This window comes from Carassius gibelio, chromosome B3 (assembly GCF_023724105.1).
Source record: "Carassius gibelio isolate Cgi1373 ecotype wild population from Czech Republic chromosome B3, carGib1.2-hapl.c, whole genome shotgun sequence".
Lineage (NCBI taxonomy): Eukaryota > Metazoa > Chordata > Actinopteri > Cypriniformes > Cyprinidae > Carassius > Carassius gibelio.
The window spans coordinates 28,829,545-28,849,672 of record NC_068398.1 but is presented as its reverse complement, the minus strand read 5'-3'; the positions used below and the strand labels follow the sequence as shown (position 1 = coordinate 28,849,672).

Here is a 20,128-nt window from a genome sequence, read left to right as displayed (position 1 = left end):
ATGTCTTTATACATAGCTAGGAGCATAAAGTTTATTTATTTCAGAAAGCATACAATAAGCAACGGTTGACAATAAACAAAGTAAAAAAAAAAAGCAAAAAAAAAAAGCCAAACAGAAAATCTAAAGAAAAATGAAGCAAAACCACAAACAAACATGGCTGAGAGAATTGCATGTTGTCATATGGAATGAATACAATCTAAACAGCCCCCAGCTCTGGTCTCAGACTGTCTGCTTTGACTGTGACCGACTCACTGGCCACTACATAGGACGCAGACACTACTGTGGAGTTGGAGTCATGTCTGTAAACGCGGGGATGAGACTTGTACCTGTCTTTGCGGGCTGTGTCAGAATCGAGCGACCCCTGGCTGCTAGGGCGTCTCCTGTCTATGGTCCCGGCTTCTAAGTCAGGGGTCCCCGGGCACCCAGGCAAAGCAAACATGCCTGAGACATTGAAGTCCACATCTGAAGAGCCAAAGAGCAGAGATATTAAGACACAGCCATGACTGAGTAAAAGCCAACTGATCTTAAATAAAGACAAGGTTGGTTCCAATTTCTAAACAATCCAACATTTACAGACATATTTCCAGCACAAATATTGCTGCTTCTCTTTGATCCAATCTGAAGCAGTACTGCTTGCATCTTTTATGGATAATGTAATTCCATGCAGTGTTGTTACAGTTAACTAAAATTAATTCTGAAACTATTGCAAATTATTTGCATGCAACTGGATTAAAGCTGATAAAATAAAATAAAATGTAATAAAAAATGTATGAAATAAACTTATTTTAGTTTGTTGCCAGCATTTTTTTTTTTTTTTAGCTTTTGGAGTTAAATTTGTTTTAAGTTGTTTGAGCTTTTTAATTTTATGTACTGAAAGTAATAAAATGACTAAATTACAACTGAAAAAAAAAAGATAATAATAACGAAGCTATATGATAATAACATTAAAAATTAATAAAAATGACAAAAGCATAAACATTTTTGGTAATAAACCTGGTACTGAATATTGCTATTCCATGTTTTATTATACAGACAAATATAAACAGATATATAAACACATATATCCAAAGTCGTTTTGGATAAAATCGTTTGCTTAATTCATGCATTTAAAAAAAAAAAAAAAACTTAAATTTTTTTTAAAATGAAACCAAAAATAAAAGTTAAAATTATAGGTCGACCGATATACCGGACCTATATTTGTAATTTTTTAATATATCGGCATCGGCCGATATCCGTGTTTAGTAGCGCCGATTTAAAGTCAGGCACGTCGGCGGGCAGCCCCGTGTTATTGGCGCGGTGGAAAGTGCTGCTGCTGCCACTGCATGTGAATCACCCCAAGACAAAACTTTTGGAAGATTCAACAACAGTCCTGGGAGATAAAGGTAGTCAGAGAATTTCACTCTGTAAATGGGGTGGAGAAGTTGGCAGCTCTAACAAACACTGCAGCGTGATTGAGGGCTCCGTTACTCCGCCCCGCTCACAGACAGCGCCGCGCTCTGAGAGACAGACGTCCTGGAGCTGCCCAGAAAGGTGAATAACATTTGTTCGGAAGCATGGTTTGATGCAGACAATAACCATTTTTCCATCCAACTTACTTGTATTTAGGGATGTCAGTATTTCATAATTTCCATCATCGATCGTCGTTTAAATTAACGACCAAGTAATAACCTTAATGCTGCAAAATGCATCTGCAGCGGTATTATTATTATGTGCAAAAGCTTTCTCACTCAAATTAAAGGGGTTTTGCTCTGAATAAGATGCTAGTAGCAGGACTGTAAAATGAATAAATGTGATTATGATCATTTGATAAAATGAAGAGAGCGCGTCATACGTTTAAGATTATTTTACTTTGTTGACCGTTTCCCGTCAAGGAGAAAACAGGGAACCTCTTTCAATGGTTTTGTGGTGCTCATTGTTGTATTTTAAAATGCAACTGCAATGTTTTCAAATGACACTATAGTAGTGGTGCAACGGATCATCATTGATCATTGATCCGTTCGGATCAATATCTTCGGTTCGGCACACACGTGACCCGGGGATTGATTTATGAAAAAAAAAAAAAGTTGCGCATGTTCAGTCCACACTCAGTGATAATGCCGAGCGGAGGAGCTTGAACGCCACGCGCATTTTGGCTTCCCTGTCAGATATAATGATGAAGGAAAGAGGTAAGAGTGAAAAGATTGTGCCAGATCTTTATGAACAGAAGAAGAAAAAAGTTGTGGATGAACTATCCCGAGCATCCTCTGTTGCGCTCACGACAGAGGGGTGGACGTCCAGGGGGACGGAGAGATATGTGACGATCACTGCTCACTTCATCACAGCAGATTGGGAGATGAGAAGTCCAGCTATTATGTTAAAAAGAAGATATTATGCCATGTGCACTAAGTTGATTTCATATATTTTAATTTAATAATTTAATGTTAATAAAAAAAAAGACAAAACGTATGTTTATTTGTCTTGGCCTTTTTTTTTTTTTTTTGCTAATCTGATCCATACGAGGACGAGCGAGCGCGGGTTTGGCTAGATGTATTTGGAGGTTATTGCTCAGGTCTCGTTCTGCACATATCCAAATGTTTACATATTCGCAATGTATCTGAATGTTAAACTATAATATTATTATAATTTTTTTTAATGTAAACTAGACGGAAAAAATCATCCTCTTCACATGAGCCAAAACGTCCTTGGCATAACAGCAGAGTGGACCGGTATACTACGGTCTATTTAAACTGACCAGTGTAACCTTTTAAATGTTTGGTTGACCGTACTTTATTTTAATAATGAACAGACTGCGATGTAAGTTTGAAATTAGAATGCACTTTAGATGTTCTGTGTCATTTACACCAAACACAAATGTTGCTAGTTGCTAGTGTGTTGGCAGCACTACTGTTATTTATTTTTATATATATTTTTTTTTATATTTTTCTGTTTAATTGATTTTTATTTCTAAAATTTTATTTATTTAAATGTATATTTAAGTTTACATTTATGTTCCAACAAACTTGAAAAATTCTACTTGATAAATGCTCTAAAACTTTTATGTAAATGATTGACTGATGATTGACTGAATTGATATTTAATACTTGGTCAGTTTATTGATTTGTTTGGTTAACTTTGGATAAATTTAGTGCGATTGCAGTGCACTAAATTAAGATTCGAGAGATGGTTCAAGCCAGTGCTCAATAAATGATAAGTTTAGAAAAAAATTGTTGTGGATCCACTTATTATTAGTGTGACATTTTAGCATGCAAATCAAGGGGAAAACTTCAAGATATCGGCCCTAAAAATCGGCAGCACATATCGGCCATTGGCTGACCCTGACCTCTAAACATCGGCATCGGCTATAGAAAAACCCATATCGGTCGATCTCTAGTTAAAATACTAAAAATAAATACTTTAAATACGAAAAAAAATCTAGATGGAAGATGACGTGAAGCTTTGGTTGAATATCAATAGATTTTATACCGTTTCTGAAAAGTATTGATAAAAATAGTTCAAACTAAATTTAATATTTATTAACAAGTTCTTAGCTTTGCAACCGTCCAATGCTCATGAATGTAAAATTGTACTTCGCTTTATCTGTTGTGCAGGTATATGATTATAAACATGGTTATTTACAACTGCATTTTCAAGTCTGACTTCTTTTCCAAGGAGGGAGCTGGAAATTCCATGCTTGAAATTTCCGAGCTGTAAAAGGCAGAAACAGCAAGCAGCATATTCAGCTATGAGCATTATGACCCTAAATCTCCAGTGCACTTCTCCTGAGCATCACATTTAGGATGTCAGGCGTCTGTCTGCCTATCTAGACAGTTAAAGCTCACTAGGTTTTCTCCATGGTAGTCTTACCTTCAGGGAAGAACCAGCTAGCATGGTTGATTATCAGCTCTATTATAGACACCACATGGACGGAGGTAGTAGCTGCCATCTCAGCCAGGCTCCTAGAAGAACAACAAAACTGTAACATATCAAACCATTTCACAAGAAACAGAAACTAGGACAATCATAATGTAAATTGTAATGTGAGTGGATTGCTCTTGGGTTTGTGTCTCACCCCTCTGTCTTGGCCCACAGTAAATTGGGTCCCAGTACGATGGCGATGTTGCTCGCGGTCATCTTATTTACGTCACTTTCCAGAGCAAGCTTTGCAAGAAACTTCACCAGGTACCTTCACAGACGCAGATTAGCGTGTTACGATCACAAGAGTCATTCCAAGTCAATGCTGAAAGCTTAGTGTAGTAGTAAAAAGCTGACCTAAAGTTGTTCTTATGCGCTTTTGGTAACATGTCACACACCACCCACAGCGCCTGAAGCCTCTTATCAGGATCAGAAACGCTGCAGAACAGAGAAAACAAGAGGAAAACAGAGAGTAAACACTTCTGCTGTATCTCCACACACACACAAATCAGTGTAACGGAGAGCTCAAACACATGAGCTTATGAGCGCTGACATCAGCTCTTTCGACGCTCCACCTTCAATGACTGTTACACATGATCACAGCTCTAGAGATGACTCATTATATGGGATACAATCACAAATGGATATGTCATCACCTATTTAGCATGTAATACTGAGACGTTTCCTCAGGCAGCATTTTAGTTTAGTGGCCAAGATGTCAAATATATGAAATATAGCAGTCCTCACAAAATATCCAACTGATATAATGTAAAGCCTTTTGAGTTATTTGAATGTAAGAGGAACACAACGAAACACTAAGCTATTACAGAAACTTCAGTGTATTTATACTAGTGCTGTCACATATTTTGTTGTAGAAATCAAAACCCTGGAATATTCACAGCAGGGATCAAATCTGACGACAAAGCAAGAATTTTATGTGAATATATATATTTTTTCATTTTGGGTTGTATCTTGCATTAAACCGAGTGAAATCTTTATCTATTTTTTTTTTTATTAATACGTTTTTATTTAGCAAAACTGCTCAAAAGTGACATTGAAGACTTTTACAATGTTACAAAACAAATAAATGCTGCTCTTCAGAGCTTCCTACTAAATCAAAGTGTCCTGAAAGACAAAATGTATAATGGTTTACACAAAAGTATTATTTCTGAATGGTGCTATATCTTGAATTAAAGCATTTAAATGCCTGGTTGTTGGTTTCGATAAATTATGACCGAGACAGAATTACTAAATTAGTTGCTCTTCAAATGAAGTCATTTGGTCAGGCTGGGCTAAAATAAAACCTCAAGTTTCTCACTTCTCACCCCTCCCTGCTATTTATTGTTTGTTTGCTAATACGGTTTTATGCTCATACCTTAATTAGTCATGCAAGATTGTTCAAGGTTTGATGATACAAAAGCCCTGAAGTGATGGACTTTGATGTATTATATGTGAATGTGCTTTACCTGGAGGCTTGGATCCACTCTTCATACAGCTGGTAGGTCATCAGAGGTTCAGGCAGCTCCCTCAGGTAAGATTTCAGGGCTCCTAAATAATCATGGGAAAACAAGAGCAACACCAAATGGATTTTCAAACCCTCAATTCTGTTGCAACATGAAATGCAAAGTGGATTTAGACTCAGTTATTTGGCTAATAGAGGTGGCACTCTTCACTCTGGTGAACAGAACTGAAAAGTTCCAGGTTTCAAAATAGATCAGCGCCAGAATTCCACAACCACATGTTTTAAAATCAAACAAATCCAGTCTCGTTTGAAATTTTGGGAGTCATTCTAAATACAAAGATGCTAAAGATCTCTGTAACTAGCTGCAAACAGACTACGTCCTTTTACAGTGTTATTTGCGAAAAAATGTCTGGTACCGGCTACAGCGTGAGGGTCAGAGTAAAACTCCTCCAGTTGGGAAGTGGAACAGTCCAGTGCCGCCTTTAACTTCTTCAGTTTTGAGGCTCCGGCAGCGATACGGAACAAGCCCTGGCACGAAAGGAAATGTTGTAAACACACAAGGCCTCTGCAACATGCAGTGCAATCTAAACTGAGATGCTCATGTTTAAAAAATGACTGGAAAGGCTGTTTTCATATGTGTCAGTGATGGTTTCACAGGGAAATGATTGTCTTGTTTCACTGCTATTATTAGTCTGTCTTCAGCCAAAAAGCAGAAGTGAATCAGTAGACGTCTCTAACACAGATACAATGCCAACAGCGTCGCTCTCACAAATCATCAAGGTCATCCACACCCATCCATCCATCCATCCATCCACCTATCATCTATCTATCTATCTATCTATCCCCCATCCATCCATCATCTCTGTATCATCCACCCACCCCACCATCCATCCATCATCTTTGTCATCTATCCATCCACCCCCCACCCATCCAATTATCCATTCATCCATCCATCTATCTATCTATCATCTACCCACCCATCCATTTATCATCTATCATCCATCTGACCATTCATCCATCCAATCATTTATCCACCCACCTCTCATCCATCATCCGTTTATCCATCCATCTGTCAAACCATCCATCATCTATCATCCATCTGCCCCTCCATCCATTTATGAATTCAAACATTTACTCATCTGTCCATCAGTCCATACATAAATCCATCCATCATCTAGACACTCACTCACCCAACCCCTCCATCCATCCATCCATCTATCCTCCATGCTTCCATCCCTCCATGCATCCATCCATCCATCCACCTATCTATCCATCTATCTATCTATCCACATCCATCCATCAATCATCTCTTTATCATCCACCCACCCCCTCCATCCATCCATCCATCTATCTATCATCCATCCATCCACCCACCCACCTATCATCCACCCACCCCCTCCATCCATCCATCATCTTTGTCATCTATCCATCATCCATCCACCCTCCCATCCATCTATCCATCCATCCATCCATCATCTATTTATCATCTATGATCTCTACATTCATCCATCATCTATCCGTCTATGCATCCATTCATCCATCCATCCATCCTGAAACAAGGGATAAAGACCAAATATTAAGAAGATCTTGCCTGCTAAATCAACACACCTGTGAATTTATGCAAACATAAAATGTTAACTTGCACCCCTCTTTTATTTGGATTTTGACACATATGCAACTTCAGTTTTTAAATCCACATTTAAAAAAAAAAGAAAAAGTGTCATCCATTAAAAACGGGTCCTGTACAAAAGTGCCCTTTGCAAAAGGCAAACATATTGACCACTTCCCTGAAGATCAGAACTGTCTGCCATTGTGTGCAGTAACAAAGTGCATCGACTTCCCCTCTGAATGAAAACCATCTTGTCTTTTCATCTGTGGGTTCTCATGAGTTGTTTCACAGCGTCAGATACCTCTTCCTGCATGCCGGTTTCCAGCAGCATCATAATGCAGGCCTCTAAGGGCAGAGCGATCTCTCTGCTAGTGCGCTTCAGATGTTCTTCCAGAGCCGTGCCAAACGCTGGCTTCTCGGTCCATTTATCTGTCAGATGATGAGATGAAGTGAGAATGATTTGTGTTATGGCAGGAAACATTTATGAATCATCACTAGGTGGATGTGTGGAGCACAGATTCTGTAAGTCAGGGTGATTTACAGTGTGAGACAGGATACATTACAGTGCTGGCCACCAGGAAGCCTTGAAAGAGAAACAATGATTCATAGCTTGATGACTGGCCAGATCTTTGGGTGAATCTCATAAAAACATATCTCATAAAAAAAATACAAAAAATACAAAAATAAAATGTATCTTTGGGTGAATCTCATAAAACCTGTCAAAAAACATGTTTTGGTCATATCTGATCAAAAAAACACAAAGCACATTCCCCATAATATTCTGCGTGTTTAATTGCTATTAATAAGGTCATAGTTTCAGAAGTGTGAAGAGTGAATATCACACCTTGCTGTGAATGTATGGTGGGCAGGACGCTCTCGATGGACGCCAAAGCTCTTCTGTGATATTCGGCTTGAGCTTCTAACAACTGTCAAGACAAACACACAGAAACTGCACTCGTTTTCAATTTTTGTCTGAGAAGAGGAAAGGTTGATGACTCAATTATCTACTAATTGCCTATACACTTTGTGCAATACAGTATATAGGCAACAGCTTTATTCATGCAAGTGAATTCCACTGACTGGTTATGATAACTACTAATGTACAGTAGAGCAGGAAGACCTATGAATACCACTGCCCTTTGACCGGTTTCTTACTGATAACCAGTGGAATACTTCCTGCATCATTCTGACGCCTTATTTGCAAGTTAAATTCATTCATCCAGTATAAATCTAACATTATGTGTCTTATGTGGTTAAAGCCCTTACCAGCACATAATAGCGAGCATATTCTCCTTCCTTGGAGGAAAAGCTGTACATATCTGCAGCCACTTGATCCTAAAGATAAAAAGAGATCAGACTAGACTGAATGTGCTGACCAAGGTCACCTAGAAACCTTAATACAGTCGGACTCATACCCATACCTTGCATATTTCCATTTTGTTCTGGGCTTCATCCATCTCCTCCTTAAGTATGTCCACTTTGGCAGCCATTGCTTGAGCATTAGCAGCTGTCGGAAACGCCTTTGTGGCCTGCTGATACCTGAATAGTTTAAAGTATTTTCATTTTCAGTAGAATGTGTAACATTGTGAAATATAATTTCAATTTATATTAACCGTTTTCTATTTGGATACATGTTAAATTATAATTTATTCATGTGATGCGAAAATGAAATTACTGCAGTCTTTAGAGTCACATGTTTGCAATATTACAAACATCTTTACTGTCACTTCCAATAAATTGAATGCATCCTAGCTAAAATACTATAAAGTACTGTATATATACACCATAGCAAACTATACACACCTGGCTTTTGCAGAATCAAAATCCAACACAAGCTTGGCTAAATGTTTCCTCTGCTTCAGGATGTTAGGAATCTCCACCTTTTTTGTGTAAGCACAAAAACAAGTTAGTAAACCTACAGCGTATGTTTAAAAGCAGGTTATCTGCATGTCTTTCTCTTTACGTACCTCCGCCAGCTGGTTGAGAGGCTCCAGAAAATCTCTCTCCAGCTGAACTTCATGTTGGCTCTGCTCCAAGGCCAGTTTGTTTTCAGCATCTCCACAGACTTCCATCATCTTCCTGTAGATACAATATCAGTAACAGTTAGCATCATGCTGCCTGGTCGCGTTCGTTATTCTTGAATGCTAAACAGATTCTAATAATAGAGCCGGGCATAATGGACAAAAATATTATCACAGTATCCTTTTCCATATCATTCGATATTGATTCCTATCACAATATTGATTTTGAATAATTAATGAAGGAAATGCAATCCAAGTGTTTGTTAGATCTTGAGAATGAATGCTAAGTATACTCTACAGAATCTCCACTGATTCTGCGTTTATGATTTATTAGTATTTCACAATGCACAAATGTGTAAATAAAATTCAAATATGTATTTAATAAGCAACCATTAATTTGGGGCCTCTGTTTATGATTTAACAATGCAAAAAAAATTTTTTTAAATAAGCCTAATTGCATTTATTTGAAAGACTTTTAACAATTTGACCAGTCTTTTAAAAGGGGATTAAACTGAAATATATTCACAACAAAACAGTGTTTATTTTATTTTTTGTCAATAGGTGCTGGACAACCGAACTCGTATATTGTATAAATGTAAACATGGTTGAAAAAAAAAATTATAATAATAATTATAATAATATCAAACACTCTTGCTAATCTAACATTATCAACCAATCATCATCATCAAGCAGCATGAGGTCACATTTTCCATCATGAACAATAATAATTGAACGTCCCATCACTACCAAACTACCAAATGTTGTTGGGTAATAATGATGCTTTCCACAGATCAGGCTCGTAAATACACTGCCTGGTGGACAAAACAGATGACTCAGGGATGTTTGGTCACATGTCTGATGAGAACAGAAACGGTCCCTGAAAGCGCTGTCTCTGTTTGACTCAGAGAAGAGTGAATGTTCAAGGTTCCCTCATTATTGGTATGACTCACAGGTCAGATGGACCAGATTATGGAATGGTTTTGGAGGATGCGTATGTCTGTCAAAGGGTCAGAGAGTTCATAAACTCACCCGATGAGGGACTCGTCTCCGAGCTGACTTCCTCCATCCAGCATGGATTGTGAAAGGGCTGTGATAGGAAGCTTTTTCTAAGAGGAAAAAACAACTATTTAGAAGCGTGCACTATGGAGGGAACTGGAAATGTAAAGGCAGCTGTTACTTACATGTCTCTTGTCCACATCTGAGCCCACGTTGCTCTGCAGACACATGACCATCTTCTTGTGCACATTATGGGAGACCAATCGCATGTTTTCAAGGCGCCGCTCGATCTGTAATATAATGCGCACATTTGAATCAAATTTAAAGTTCACCAGGATTCCAAAAGGAATTGAACCAATAGAACACTAAAAATCACGCTCACATGTACACCTGTTCTGCATTTCCTGCAAACGCTTAGTCACTTGAGTCTTTGCAAAGTATTGTATATCCTGCACACTAACACCCTTTAGAGTTTCCCGTTCTTGTAATTGTGCCTCTTTATAGATTTCATATGGACTGTGATTCTAGTACTAAAGGACCATTTCGGATCTGTTGGTTGTCTCAAGCTTCATGCAACATTTCTTAAAAGAAAAAACATCCCAATCACAACCCTGTCGAAAAGACCAGGTTAGATCAGCATGAGTTCATAAATTCAGCCTGGCTAGTAACCCAATACAGCCATGCTGCTGACCACCAAAACTGGTGGAAGTATTCAACCAATACTGGTTTATAAAGGAAGTCTTGTGGGGAAGCCTGATGAGGACACCATCACAAGTCACTTCTGCTCATCAAAACAGCCTTTTAATAGCTTTTAAAATTGTATTAGCATCATTACTCCAGTCTTCAACGTCACGTGACCTTCAGAAATCATGCCAATTTGCTGCTCGAGAAACATTTCTTATAATTATTTATGTTAAAAACCTTTGCTTAACGCTAATTCTTTCGTAGGGGTGGGCGATACACTGGTAGATATGATCAACGAGTAGAAATTTGTCAGATGACTATCATCTCGATCACGGTTACATGCTCACTTCACGTTGCTGTGCTACTGTCACAAACGTCTACTGTTTGCACATGTTTTTAGGTGTTGCGTTTGGAAAAAAAAGCAATGTTAAGCTGCTGAAATGCAATCAGCAGTGAAAGAGAACTCATCAGTTTCTGAAAGGTGCATGCACGTGAAGACAGTGCTCATCGAGCATGGGAGTATTGAAAAGAGTTTGGTTATTTTGGGCGTTTTTCTTGACAGGACAGTGGAGAAATGACAGGAAGCGAGTGGAAGTGGAGAGGGGGGATGAGATTGGGAAAGGTCCACAAGGCGGGACTCGAACTCGGGACACCCGGAGCACAAATTATGAAATCTGATCTTTCTGATCTATCTGGGAAAAGCAGAAAAATTTAGCTTTCTAGTTGTTTCTCCATTGAGCAGTCATAAACACAGAGGAGACTGGATTGGAAAAGCTTTTAAAGTGGACAATATGGTTAAAGAATTAAAGCTACAGTGAATGTGAGGAACCATCTGGTGGGCAATGCTGCACCGTGGCTACATTTCTGCACTGTTCCAGTAAAAAGTGGATGGCACACCTGCACATTTGCACTTTAGCCCACACAAACAGCCTACATTTAGAGACAGCTAGCTGTTCACCTACATCTTAAGATTCAAATGTACAGTATTTGTAGTTCGCACCTCTCATCTGATTCTTTTCTTCCTCAAACCCTGGCCTCAGTGTGTTGATTTTGATGCATTTCTTAAATTAATGTTAAACTAAACCCCCTTCAACTTTAACAGCTTCAGGAATGCAAAATCTTTTTCCGGTACTTTCAGAAGAAAATTAGATGAAAAAAAGATGTGTTTAGAGTTTGTACACCATCCACTTCAGCGGTAATGGCAGAACCGTGTCTGTTCTGTTACAGCTGGCACTGAAAGCTGCCAAACTGGCTGGCTGTTTTCTGACTGATTTCTTTTGTCCTCACATGTATGCGCAAGAGGCGAATCCTCAAAGTGTGCCTGACAGTCCCATAAATAGCTTCAGACAGTCGCAGTGGAACTGAAACTCTCCGTGTGAGGTTCTCAGCATCTCAGAGTCATGCTTTTGTCTGCAACTCAAACACATCTCAATAAAAGCTCACCACAAAGACACAGGAGAAATGTAACCCATGTATGAAACCTACACTCTGCGCTGTTTATTTTTGCACACACTGTCTGACGGTCTGTGTTGCTTCAGCGTCTGATTCACTAAAGAAATCATGCAGATCAAATAATGCTGCAAACACAGCACTGAATTAGAGCAGTTTGTCTAGTCACAGTTTGGTAGTTTACAGCACTGCCAGAAATCTAGATTCATATCATCAAATGGTTAATCTTCTTCTTTCATGATTTACAGGAGGGGGTCATTCATTTTTCACATAAAGCCTGGTAGATTTGGACAGTTTTTTTAAATTAATTTTAAAAAATGGCATTTAGTATTTGCTTGCATTATCTGAGTGTAATATTAAAATTGGTTTGATGATCTTAATCTTTTAAGTGTGACAAACATGCAAAAAATAAAAAAAAGGAAGAGGGGAAAAAAAAACTTTTCACAGCATTGGTGTATGTGTGTATATATATATATATATATATACACACACACACACACACACACACACACACACACACACTCAGATGCACATCTTTAAAAAAGGGTTTCTGATAAATATTGCATTTATAATGTAACCTTCCCACTCTTTTTCTATAAACCAGCGATCAGATTTCAGATCTCAGTTTGTTAATGGAATGAGGAAAAGGGAAAAATGACGAGGAAAAGAGCTGCATTAAAGATGTTCTGCTTCCAAGCAAAGCAACAATTCAAGACAAACAAGAAATGATGACAGGGTCAAATCTCCCACTGGAGCCATTTACACAATACTGACTGTGAAGATCTTATTGATCAGCTTTTGAAAATCAGCTATTGCAAGACCACACTCAAGCTATTTAAGGGGACTAAACCTCACTCCCCGATCTCAAGAGACGCACTAGCTACAGACGCTAGTGGCTGTAGCCGTTTAGCCTCCTTGTTAGTGCGTCCGCCTCCCATGTCAGAGACCCGGGTTCGAGCTCCTGCTCGGATCAAGTGCGAGGAGCATCAGAGAGGACCCGGGAGAGAGGGGTTACACATACATACATATATATATATATATATATATATATACATATATACACACAAGTGTATGTTTATATGTAACAATCAAATAGTTATATATGATGGTTATATATGGCATTACCGCTCATATATCCCACGATCTCATTTATTATTTGCATTCACACACACACACACAAAAAAAAAGGAAAATAAGAAGAATAATTAGGGAAAAAAGCATATTAGGAAATGTTTGGAAACTTGAATCAGATATATTTATAAAATAAACAACAAATAATACAACTAGACTACATACACCCAGTTAAATAAATTGCAACAGCAGTATTTGATATTAAACAAGACTTAAAATATTGTGTTTGTGTCATTTTAATTAGTTTAATATATCTATGTAGCTTGTATACATTTTTATTTATTAGTTTTATCTTGTGTTTTATTCATTGCCGGCTTGTAGGGGGAACCACAGCTTCCCCAAAATTTTGAGATGAAAATGGGAGGATGATTTAATGTTAATAAAATTCACAATTCATTTCAGTTCATGTCTTCTTCGACATTTCACAGCTGTTATACCATAGCGTGTTACTGAAGTTGGTAAGCTCTTGTCTATCATGAATGTGCCGAATCTGCTAATGTAAACACAACCACTGATATTAGAGAAGGGGAGAGAGGAGCTTTCGTGCCTCCGTTGGTAAAAAACAAAAAAATGTAAAAACATAAAATTTGGCCAATGAGCATTGAGTGTTCGCTTTCAGCGCTGAGGAGTGTTGAGAAAAGAAACCTTGTAGGGGATGCTAGACTCCCTTCTGGTATAACAACCAATCATCATAGAGACTTAAACTACATGATATTAGTTTAAACGTCTCCCGCTACGCTGATAATGAACTATGTATTTATGATGAGAAGCGATATTTAATATTTGATCACCAAAAGATTTACCACCCTGTCATTCAAACAGTATATATACAAATTAAAAATAATGGGAGAACACCCCTAAGCTGGACACAGGCTACAGTGGTCGTTTTAATTAAATAGCACAAGAGGCAGCTCTCGTATAACACAGACTTTTGAGAAGGGATGGATGTTTGCTTCAAATGACAAACCAAGTAAGTTAAGCTATATGTTGTTATCTGTGTTGTTTTCTTTACGTATTCTGACCAAATGCAACCAAAAAGCCATTTTAAAGTGGTTAAGCAAATAATAATAATCTGTAGAGCGTTTAAAACCCACGAGCCGCCACTGATTTTATCTAGTGCTGTCAAACGATTAACCGCATCCAAAATAAATGTTTTTGTTCACATACTATACTTACATGTACTGTGTACTGCATATATATATATATATATATATATATACACAAACACACACACACACACACACACACACACACACACGTGTATATATTTAAGAAAAATATGCTGTTTATACATTAAATATATTTTTATATAATATGAATTACGCGAATATAAATATATACACATGTAAATACATGTAAATATTTTCTATGTGTTTGTATTTATTTATACATAAACATACACAGCACACACACACACACATATATACAACGTATTTTGAAAGCGATTAATCACGATTAATCATTTGACAGCACTACGAGTTAACATTTACTGTATTGCAAGTAACTTTTTTTGTTATTGGTTTATAGAAACCCTCTGCAATTAAATTTATCTGTAACTCTTCTCTTTTTTTTTTATTTAATTTACATGAATCATCCATATTAAACTGCTTGGGACTTTCCGATACTATATACATACACAAATCTATTTTAAGAGAGTATAGGATTATTGCTGCAGTTCTACGCAATGCAATGTGACTTAAACAACAGTATTTAGTGACGATTTATTGGTTGGAAAAAGTGTCTCATTACTTGAAAACAGCTACATTGTTTTGTTACGCTGGCAGTGTAACTCCCCAACGCTGGTTTACAAAAACATCAACCACGATCACAGAAACCAGCGGCAGGGCAGCTCTAACAGAGGCCATCTGCCATTTAACCTGGCAGACCTTCAAGACCTTCTGACTCATTTCAAGAGGGAGCTTACGGCCCATTATCATGTTTCCTTTCCCTCCTGCAAACCCGAGGCGGCGCAAGTCACAGAGCAATCAGGCAGTTAAACTTTAACCCTGGGACATGGAATGCATGAATGAAGGTGAAGGAGCAGCATATAAAGCTCTGGCGAGAATCTGTCTGGCTTCAATGATTTCCCTTTAGCTGTGCAGTGTTTTACACGGGCATGTTTCAACATGAGCTGCTTTTTAAACAATGAGGCAGTGATAGATTAGATTGATTTGTTTTGAGTGAATGTTTGCATCGGAAGACTTTGGGTGTCATGCAGTAAAATGCACATATTTAGATTTATGTGCATAATTACCAGCGTCTACATACACCACAATAAAGCTGCTAGGGCTCGGTGCTTTTTGAGCTATTTTAGGCTTTCCTTTGTGAAAACATGGGCAGTCTGGTGGTAGAAATATGAAAATCAGTTCGTTTAAGACAGTTCGGCCTTGCTTTCCAGTTATCTGCAACCAGCCAAAAAAAAAAAAGGAACAGGGAGGAGTGTGAAAGATGAGAGATTGTGGGAAAGAAGAAGAAGAATGTAAAGGACCAAATGTCAACCGAGATACTCACTGAATGTAACAGAACGCATTAGAGAAACGGTTAGAGAAACTCTTAAATAAGAGCTAAAGTCATACTAGAGCACAACATCTGCTTTGTTATGCCTTAATATTCATTCATACATGTTCAATATTGAGATTAATATGAATACATACAGAAGATATGTAAAGGATCATCTACGATCAGCTAGTCTGCTAAATATAGACTTTTTTGACCAGTTTGCTACTAAACTACTAAACAAACACACAAATAAAATAAATAAATGTAAATATTGATGCATAAATGATATGTAAGGGGAAAAGGCTGTGGGGAGATATGAAATGACTTACATATTTAAGAAATCATTTGACAGTGGTTAATTATATTTTTTAATTATTATGCAAAAATATCTTACAGCCGAATCAGAATTAAGTATTCAAGAGAGCCATGAAATAAAACATAATAATCATATTATTAAAAGGTGGAATATGTCATTCTTAATTCTGCCTAGAATTATCAAATAAATATAGTTTTTGCTAATAAAATAATAATTTTAATGAATTTTAGGGTTATAATGGTTAACTATAACTATAAAACTATTAAAGAAATGTCATTTAATTTAAATGAAGCTGACAAAGTATACATATTAGATGAAAATCTGAAACAATGTGAAATTTAGAAATGTTAACGTGGCAACTAACTGCAATAAGTTTGCCCAAAAAAAAAATTAACTGAACTAAAAATATAAAAGTGTACTAAAAAAAAAAAAAACTCAGACCAAAAAAATGGTAATTTAAAAAAGCTAATTAAATGCTTTTAAAATGTTTAGACATAACACTAAAACAACACTGGTGACTGCAAACTGGGATGCTGGGTGATTTGTGCAGTCATTAATAGTTGTGATAGTCATGATCAAGTCACGGAAAGACAAAATATTCACCATAAGAAGGTCATCACTCAGTACTTCGGTCTTCTCTGCTCTGTGGACAAAAAAAGAAAAAACAATGTTTGGTTATACAGACAGACTAAACGCTTCATGTGACTGCTGCTGTTCCTCAAGCAGGTTAGGCCAGTATCACTTTAAAAAAGCCAAACAAACATGCAAGAACATAGCTTTGGGTAAAGTCTTCACTTCACATGAAAAAAAAATATCACTGGAAATAACACTCATCATCCATTCAAAACATCCACTGCACTTCACTTTTCCTTAATATCTAAACAGCACTTATTTTCCAACTGTGTCAACAAACTGTCATTTTGGCACACATGTCAGAAGAAGGAAAAAAATCCACTTCCTGAATCCACATTGTTTGTTATGGCAACAGCAGTAAAGGGGGCGTGGCTGTTGATGCTTTACACTCCACTCTTGTCTGTAAAAGGGGTGGGGCTTCATAACTAATGAGCAGAGACTCCCTTTGACCAGAGGCCATAAAACTATCACAAATCATACTATGGGGACATTGTACAGTCAGAACATCAATATGGCATTGGTGATCGTTTCAGCATTTTCATTTCTATATTGTTGTAGGAAACTAGCTGAGTCTGTTTTTTTTTTCATGTGGTAAAACTGCTGAGCCAGAAGTCTAGTTAAATTCTAGTCTACTTTTATAGCAAAGAACTTTTATCACCACACAACCAGTCAGAGATGTATAAAGTACTAGAGACCCATACTTGAGTAAAAGTACAAGCGCTCTATCAAAAAAGTGACTTGAGTAGAAGTAGAAGTGCTCTTTAAGCACCACACTTAAGTAGAAGTACTAAAGTATTCAACATTTTTTGTACTTAAGTATTGCAAGTAGTCTATTTTAAAATGTACTACTCAAGTACTGAAAGTAAAAGTAGAAGTATTGTGTTATGTAGCTATTAAATAAAGTAGTCAAAAGTTTGAACATATTGTTTTTACTATTTCAAATGATTAACCTAAAGGAGAATCACAATTCCTTTGACTGTAACTTCTTGTAAACAAAAAACGGTCACTAGAGTTAGTTAGCCCAATTTGCAAAATTATGTCATTAATAACTTACCCTCATGTTGTTTCAAACCCATAAGACATCAGAGGGTCATTTAGAATTTTTTGAAGCATTGAAAATACATTTTGGTCCAAAAATAGCAAAAACTACGACTTTATTCAGCATTGTAAAATCAACCGTTTCTGTCAGCCGCGTCCGATTCGTGAAACGAGGAGCTGATGATACTGCGCATGTGTGATCCTGTGTTAATGTTATGAGCCCAGGTGCAGTCAACGCCAATGACGCCATTGCATCGAGCGCAAAAGAATCGGTGAAATGTTTTCTTCAACTGGTTTATTGAATCGAACTGTCAGAAAGAACTAATGTTACTGGTCATCCGAGAACCGATGCAACCGGTTCTTGACTCGTGAACGAGTCATTATCTGGCTCGGTTCGGTGTTCATTTCTCTCTTCACAGCAGTTCAGTCAGCACGCGCAGTCTTCTTAATCGCTTGATTCGCTCAATGATGTCCCAGCTTCATCAAACCTTCCATCTACAGTTCTGGCAGTGGTTATGGAATGAATCGTAACATTTTTATAATTGTAACGAGTAACGATGCAGCACATAAAAAAAAATATCGGAGTAAAAGTATTAAACTCAGCGAAAATATGTACCGAAGTAAAAGTGGAAGTAGGAGAAAAAAATAATACTCTAGTAAAGTACAGATACCACCTTTTAGTACTTAAGTACAGTAGTGAAGTAGTTCTACCTCGTTACTATACATCTCTGCAACCAGTGCATCTGCTATTTATGTCTACAACATTCATGTGATGAACTGACACACAGAGATCCCTCAGGGCAAAGGGACCTTCGTCAAGGTCAAGCACCATGGTGATTATTCTGGTTGATTAGATCAATATTAAAGTTCTTGACAGACATTACACGTTTTGTTGAATGCCATGTACAACCATTTTTCTAAAAGAGAGAACCCAAGAGAAATAACCAGAGAGCAGTAGAGAAAACTTTGAGAAAAGCCACAAAACGGGTCACGTAACAAGAGGAAAGATCCCGTTACACAGGCTTGAGAATGACCTCACGCTTGGCAGGAGGGAATTTTTAGATTTGCATCAATACTGAATTAGCATTGATCCTGTGTTCAGCAAATACATATCGGGTTATGTGTCGCCTCAGCTAACATTTCACACACATTCAATGTTGAGAAAACACCATACATGCTATTCTAAAGATCCATCTAAATGGAGCAAGATCGCTCACTTAAATCCATTAATACCTCAGAGTAATCGGATTCTGAATACGAAACATACTGCGTCATGAGTATGCATTATTTAGCACAAGATAACTTGATGTAGTCAAGCTTTCTTTAGATTTGAAATCACACATAAAAATGCATAATTCAAAACCATACTGAAGCAGAAGTTAATTGGTATATAGAAACGTGAATTCTATTTGCTGCATATTACTGACATGGATACATAAGTATTGTCGGTAACTAACTTTGCTTTTTCCTTTTAGTTTGCACACTAACATGAAGGCATAAAGGTCGATTACGATAAATATTTTAGCCAAATTCAAGCAGAATCCGACTGGTAGCCTTGAATGAAAACATAGCATCTGATCAACAGTACTGGAACTCACATCTTGCATGTTTTCCCTGTTCAGAGCTTTGCAGGCCTTTTCAGTTCAGTAAAAACATTTGACCGTACAAAAAAGCGGTATGTTTACTGGAAAAGATTCAAATCTCTCTCGATTATGTTTGTTGGCATTTGGGCTTTCAACAACAGAGATATTGTCACCTCCTTTTTATTTCTGATGACTACATTTTGCTTTAAAAAAACTAATCTACAAACCCTCTTGCTCTAGTTCCAACTCCGGCTCTCAGAGGAAACACTGTCAGCTAACAAAAGATACCCGAAGAACGTTTTGCTGATTAAGTAACGAAAACATTAATTCCGAATGTTCTGAATGTCATCAAATCTTAAAAACGTTAAGGGAACATTCCATTTGATCATTTTGCAGCAGACACTTTGGTAATGTCTCTCTGAACATTCAAAAGTAGTGAGATAAAACGGTGCACAAAAAACATTCCCTGAACGATGTTTACATACAGTTTTTGTGCTAACATTTTGAGAACATTATAGATAACTTTAAACATTCTATTCATGTTACTAAAAGAACTTTTGGAAGAACCTTTCCAGAACATTAGCCAGAGTTCTAAGAATGTTCCCTGATGTTAGATCAACTCAGATCAATGACTTCTAATAAAGCATGTAGAAAGAGTGCCTCTCGCTACGATTTTCTTTTGACCAGCTCGCTGAACATCTGGTTTTGGTTTCAGGAAAAGAAGGAAATTCTATGTTCACCCTGGATCTATGGACAGCCCTGCTTTCTGCACCATAATTACTGTGTGATTTATACATACAGAAACACAAAATTAGC

General features: G+C 37.3%; 1 protein-coding gene across 4 annotated transcripts in view; it reads right to left on the bottom strand.

Moving 5' to 3' along the window:
• Nucleotides 1-20,128, bottom strand: part of LOC127953879 (rho GTPase-activating protein 17-like) — a 33,727-nt gene that overhangs the window by 11,801 nt on the left and 1,798 nt on the right. For all 4 annotated transcript variants that reach the window (XM_052553236.1, XM_052553237.1, XM_052553238.1 and 1 more), the window contains exons 2-16: nucleotides 16,662-16,701; nucleotides 10,165-10,269; nucleotides 10,013-10,089; nucleotides 8,930-9,041; nucleotides 8,766-8,842; nucleotides 8,384-8,501; nucleotides 8,229-8,297; nucleotides 7,807-7,888; nucleotides 7,264-7,391; nucleotides 5,770-5,881; nucleotides 5,358-5,439; nucleotides 4,249-4,329; nucleotides 4,049-4,162; nucleotides 3,844-3,935; nucleotides 327-462 (exon numbers count right to left, since the gene is read on the bottom strand). In XM_052553236.1, coding sequence (XP_052409196.1) covers nucleotides 327-462; nucleotides 3,844-3,935; nucleotides 4,049-4,162; nucleotides 4,249-4,329; nucleotides 5,358-5,439; nucleotides 5,770-5,881; nucleotides 7,264-7,391; nucleotides 7,807-7,888; nucleotides 8,229-8,297; nucleotides 8,384-8,501; nucleotides 8,766-8,842; nucleotides 8,930-9,041; nucleotides 10,013-10,089; nucleotides 10,165-10,269; nucleotides 16,662-16,701 — 1,425 coding nt within the window. The remainder of the gene's footprint in view (nucleotides 1-326; nucleotides 463-3,843; nucleotides 3,936-4,048; nucleotides 4,163-4,248; nucleotides 4,330-5,357; nucleotides 5,440-5,769; nucleotides 5,882-7,263; nucleotides 7,392-7,806; nucleotides 7,889-8,228; nucleotides 8,298-8,383; nucleotides 8,502-8,765; nucleotides 8,843-8,929; nucleotides 9,042-10,012; nucleotides 10,090-10,164; nucleotides 10,270-16,661; nucleotides 16,702-20,128) is intronic.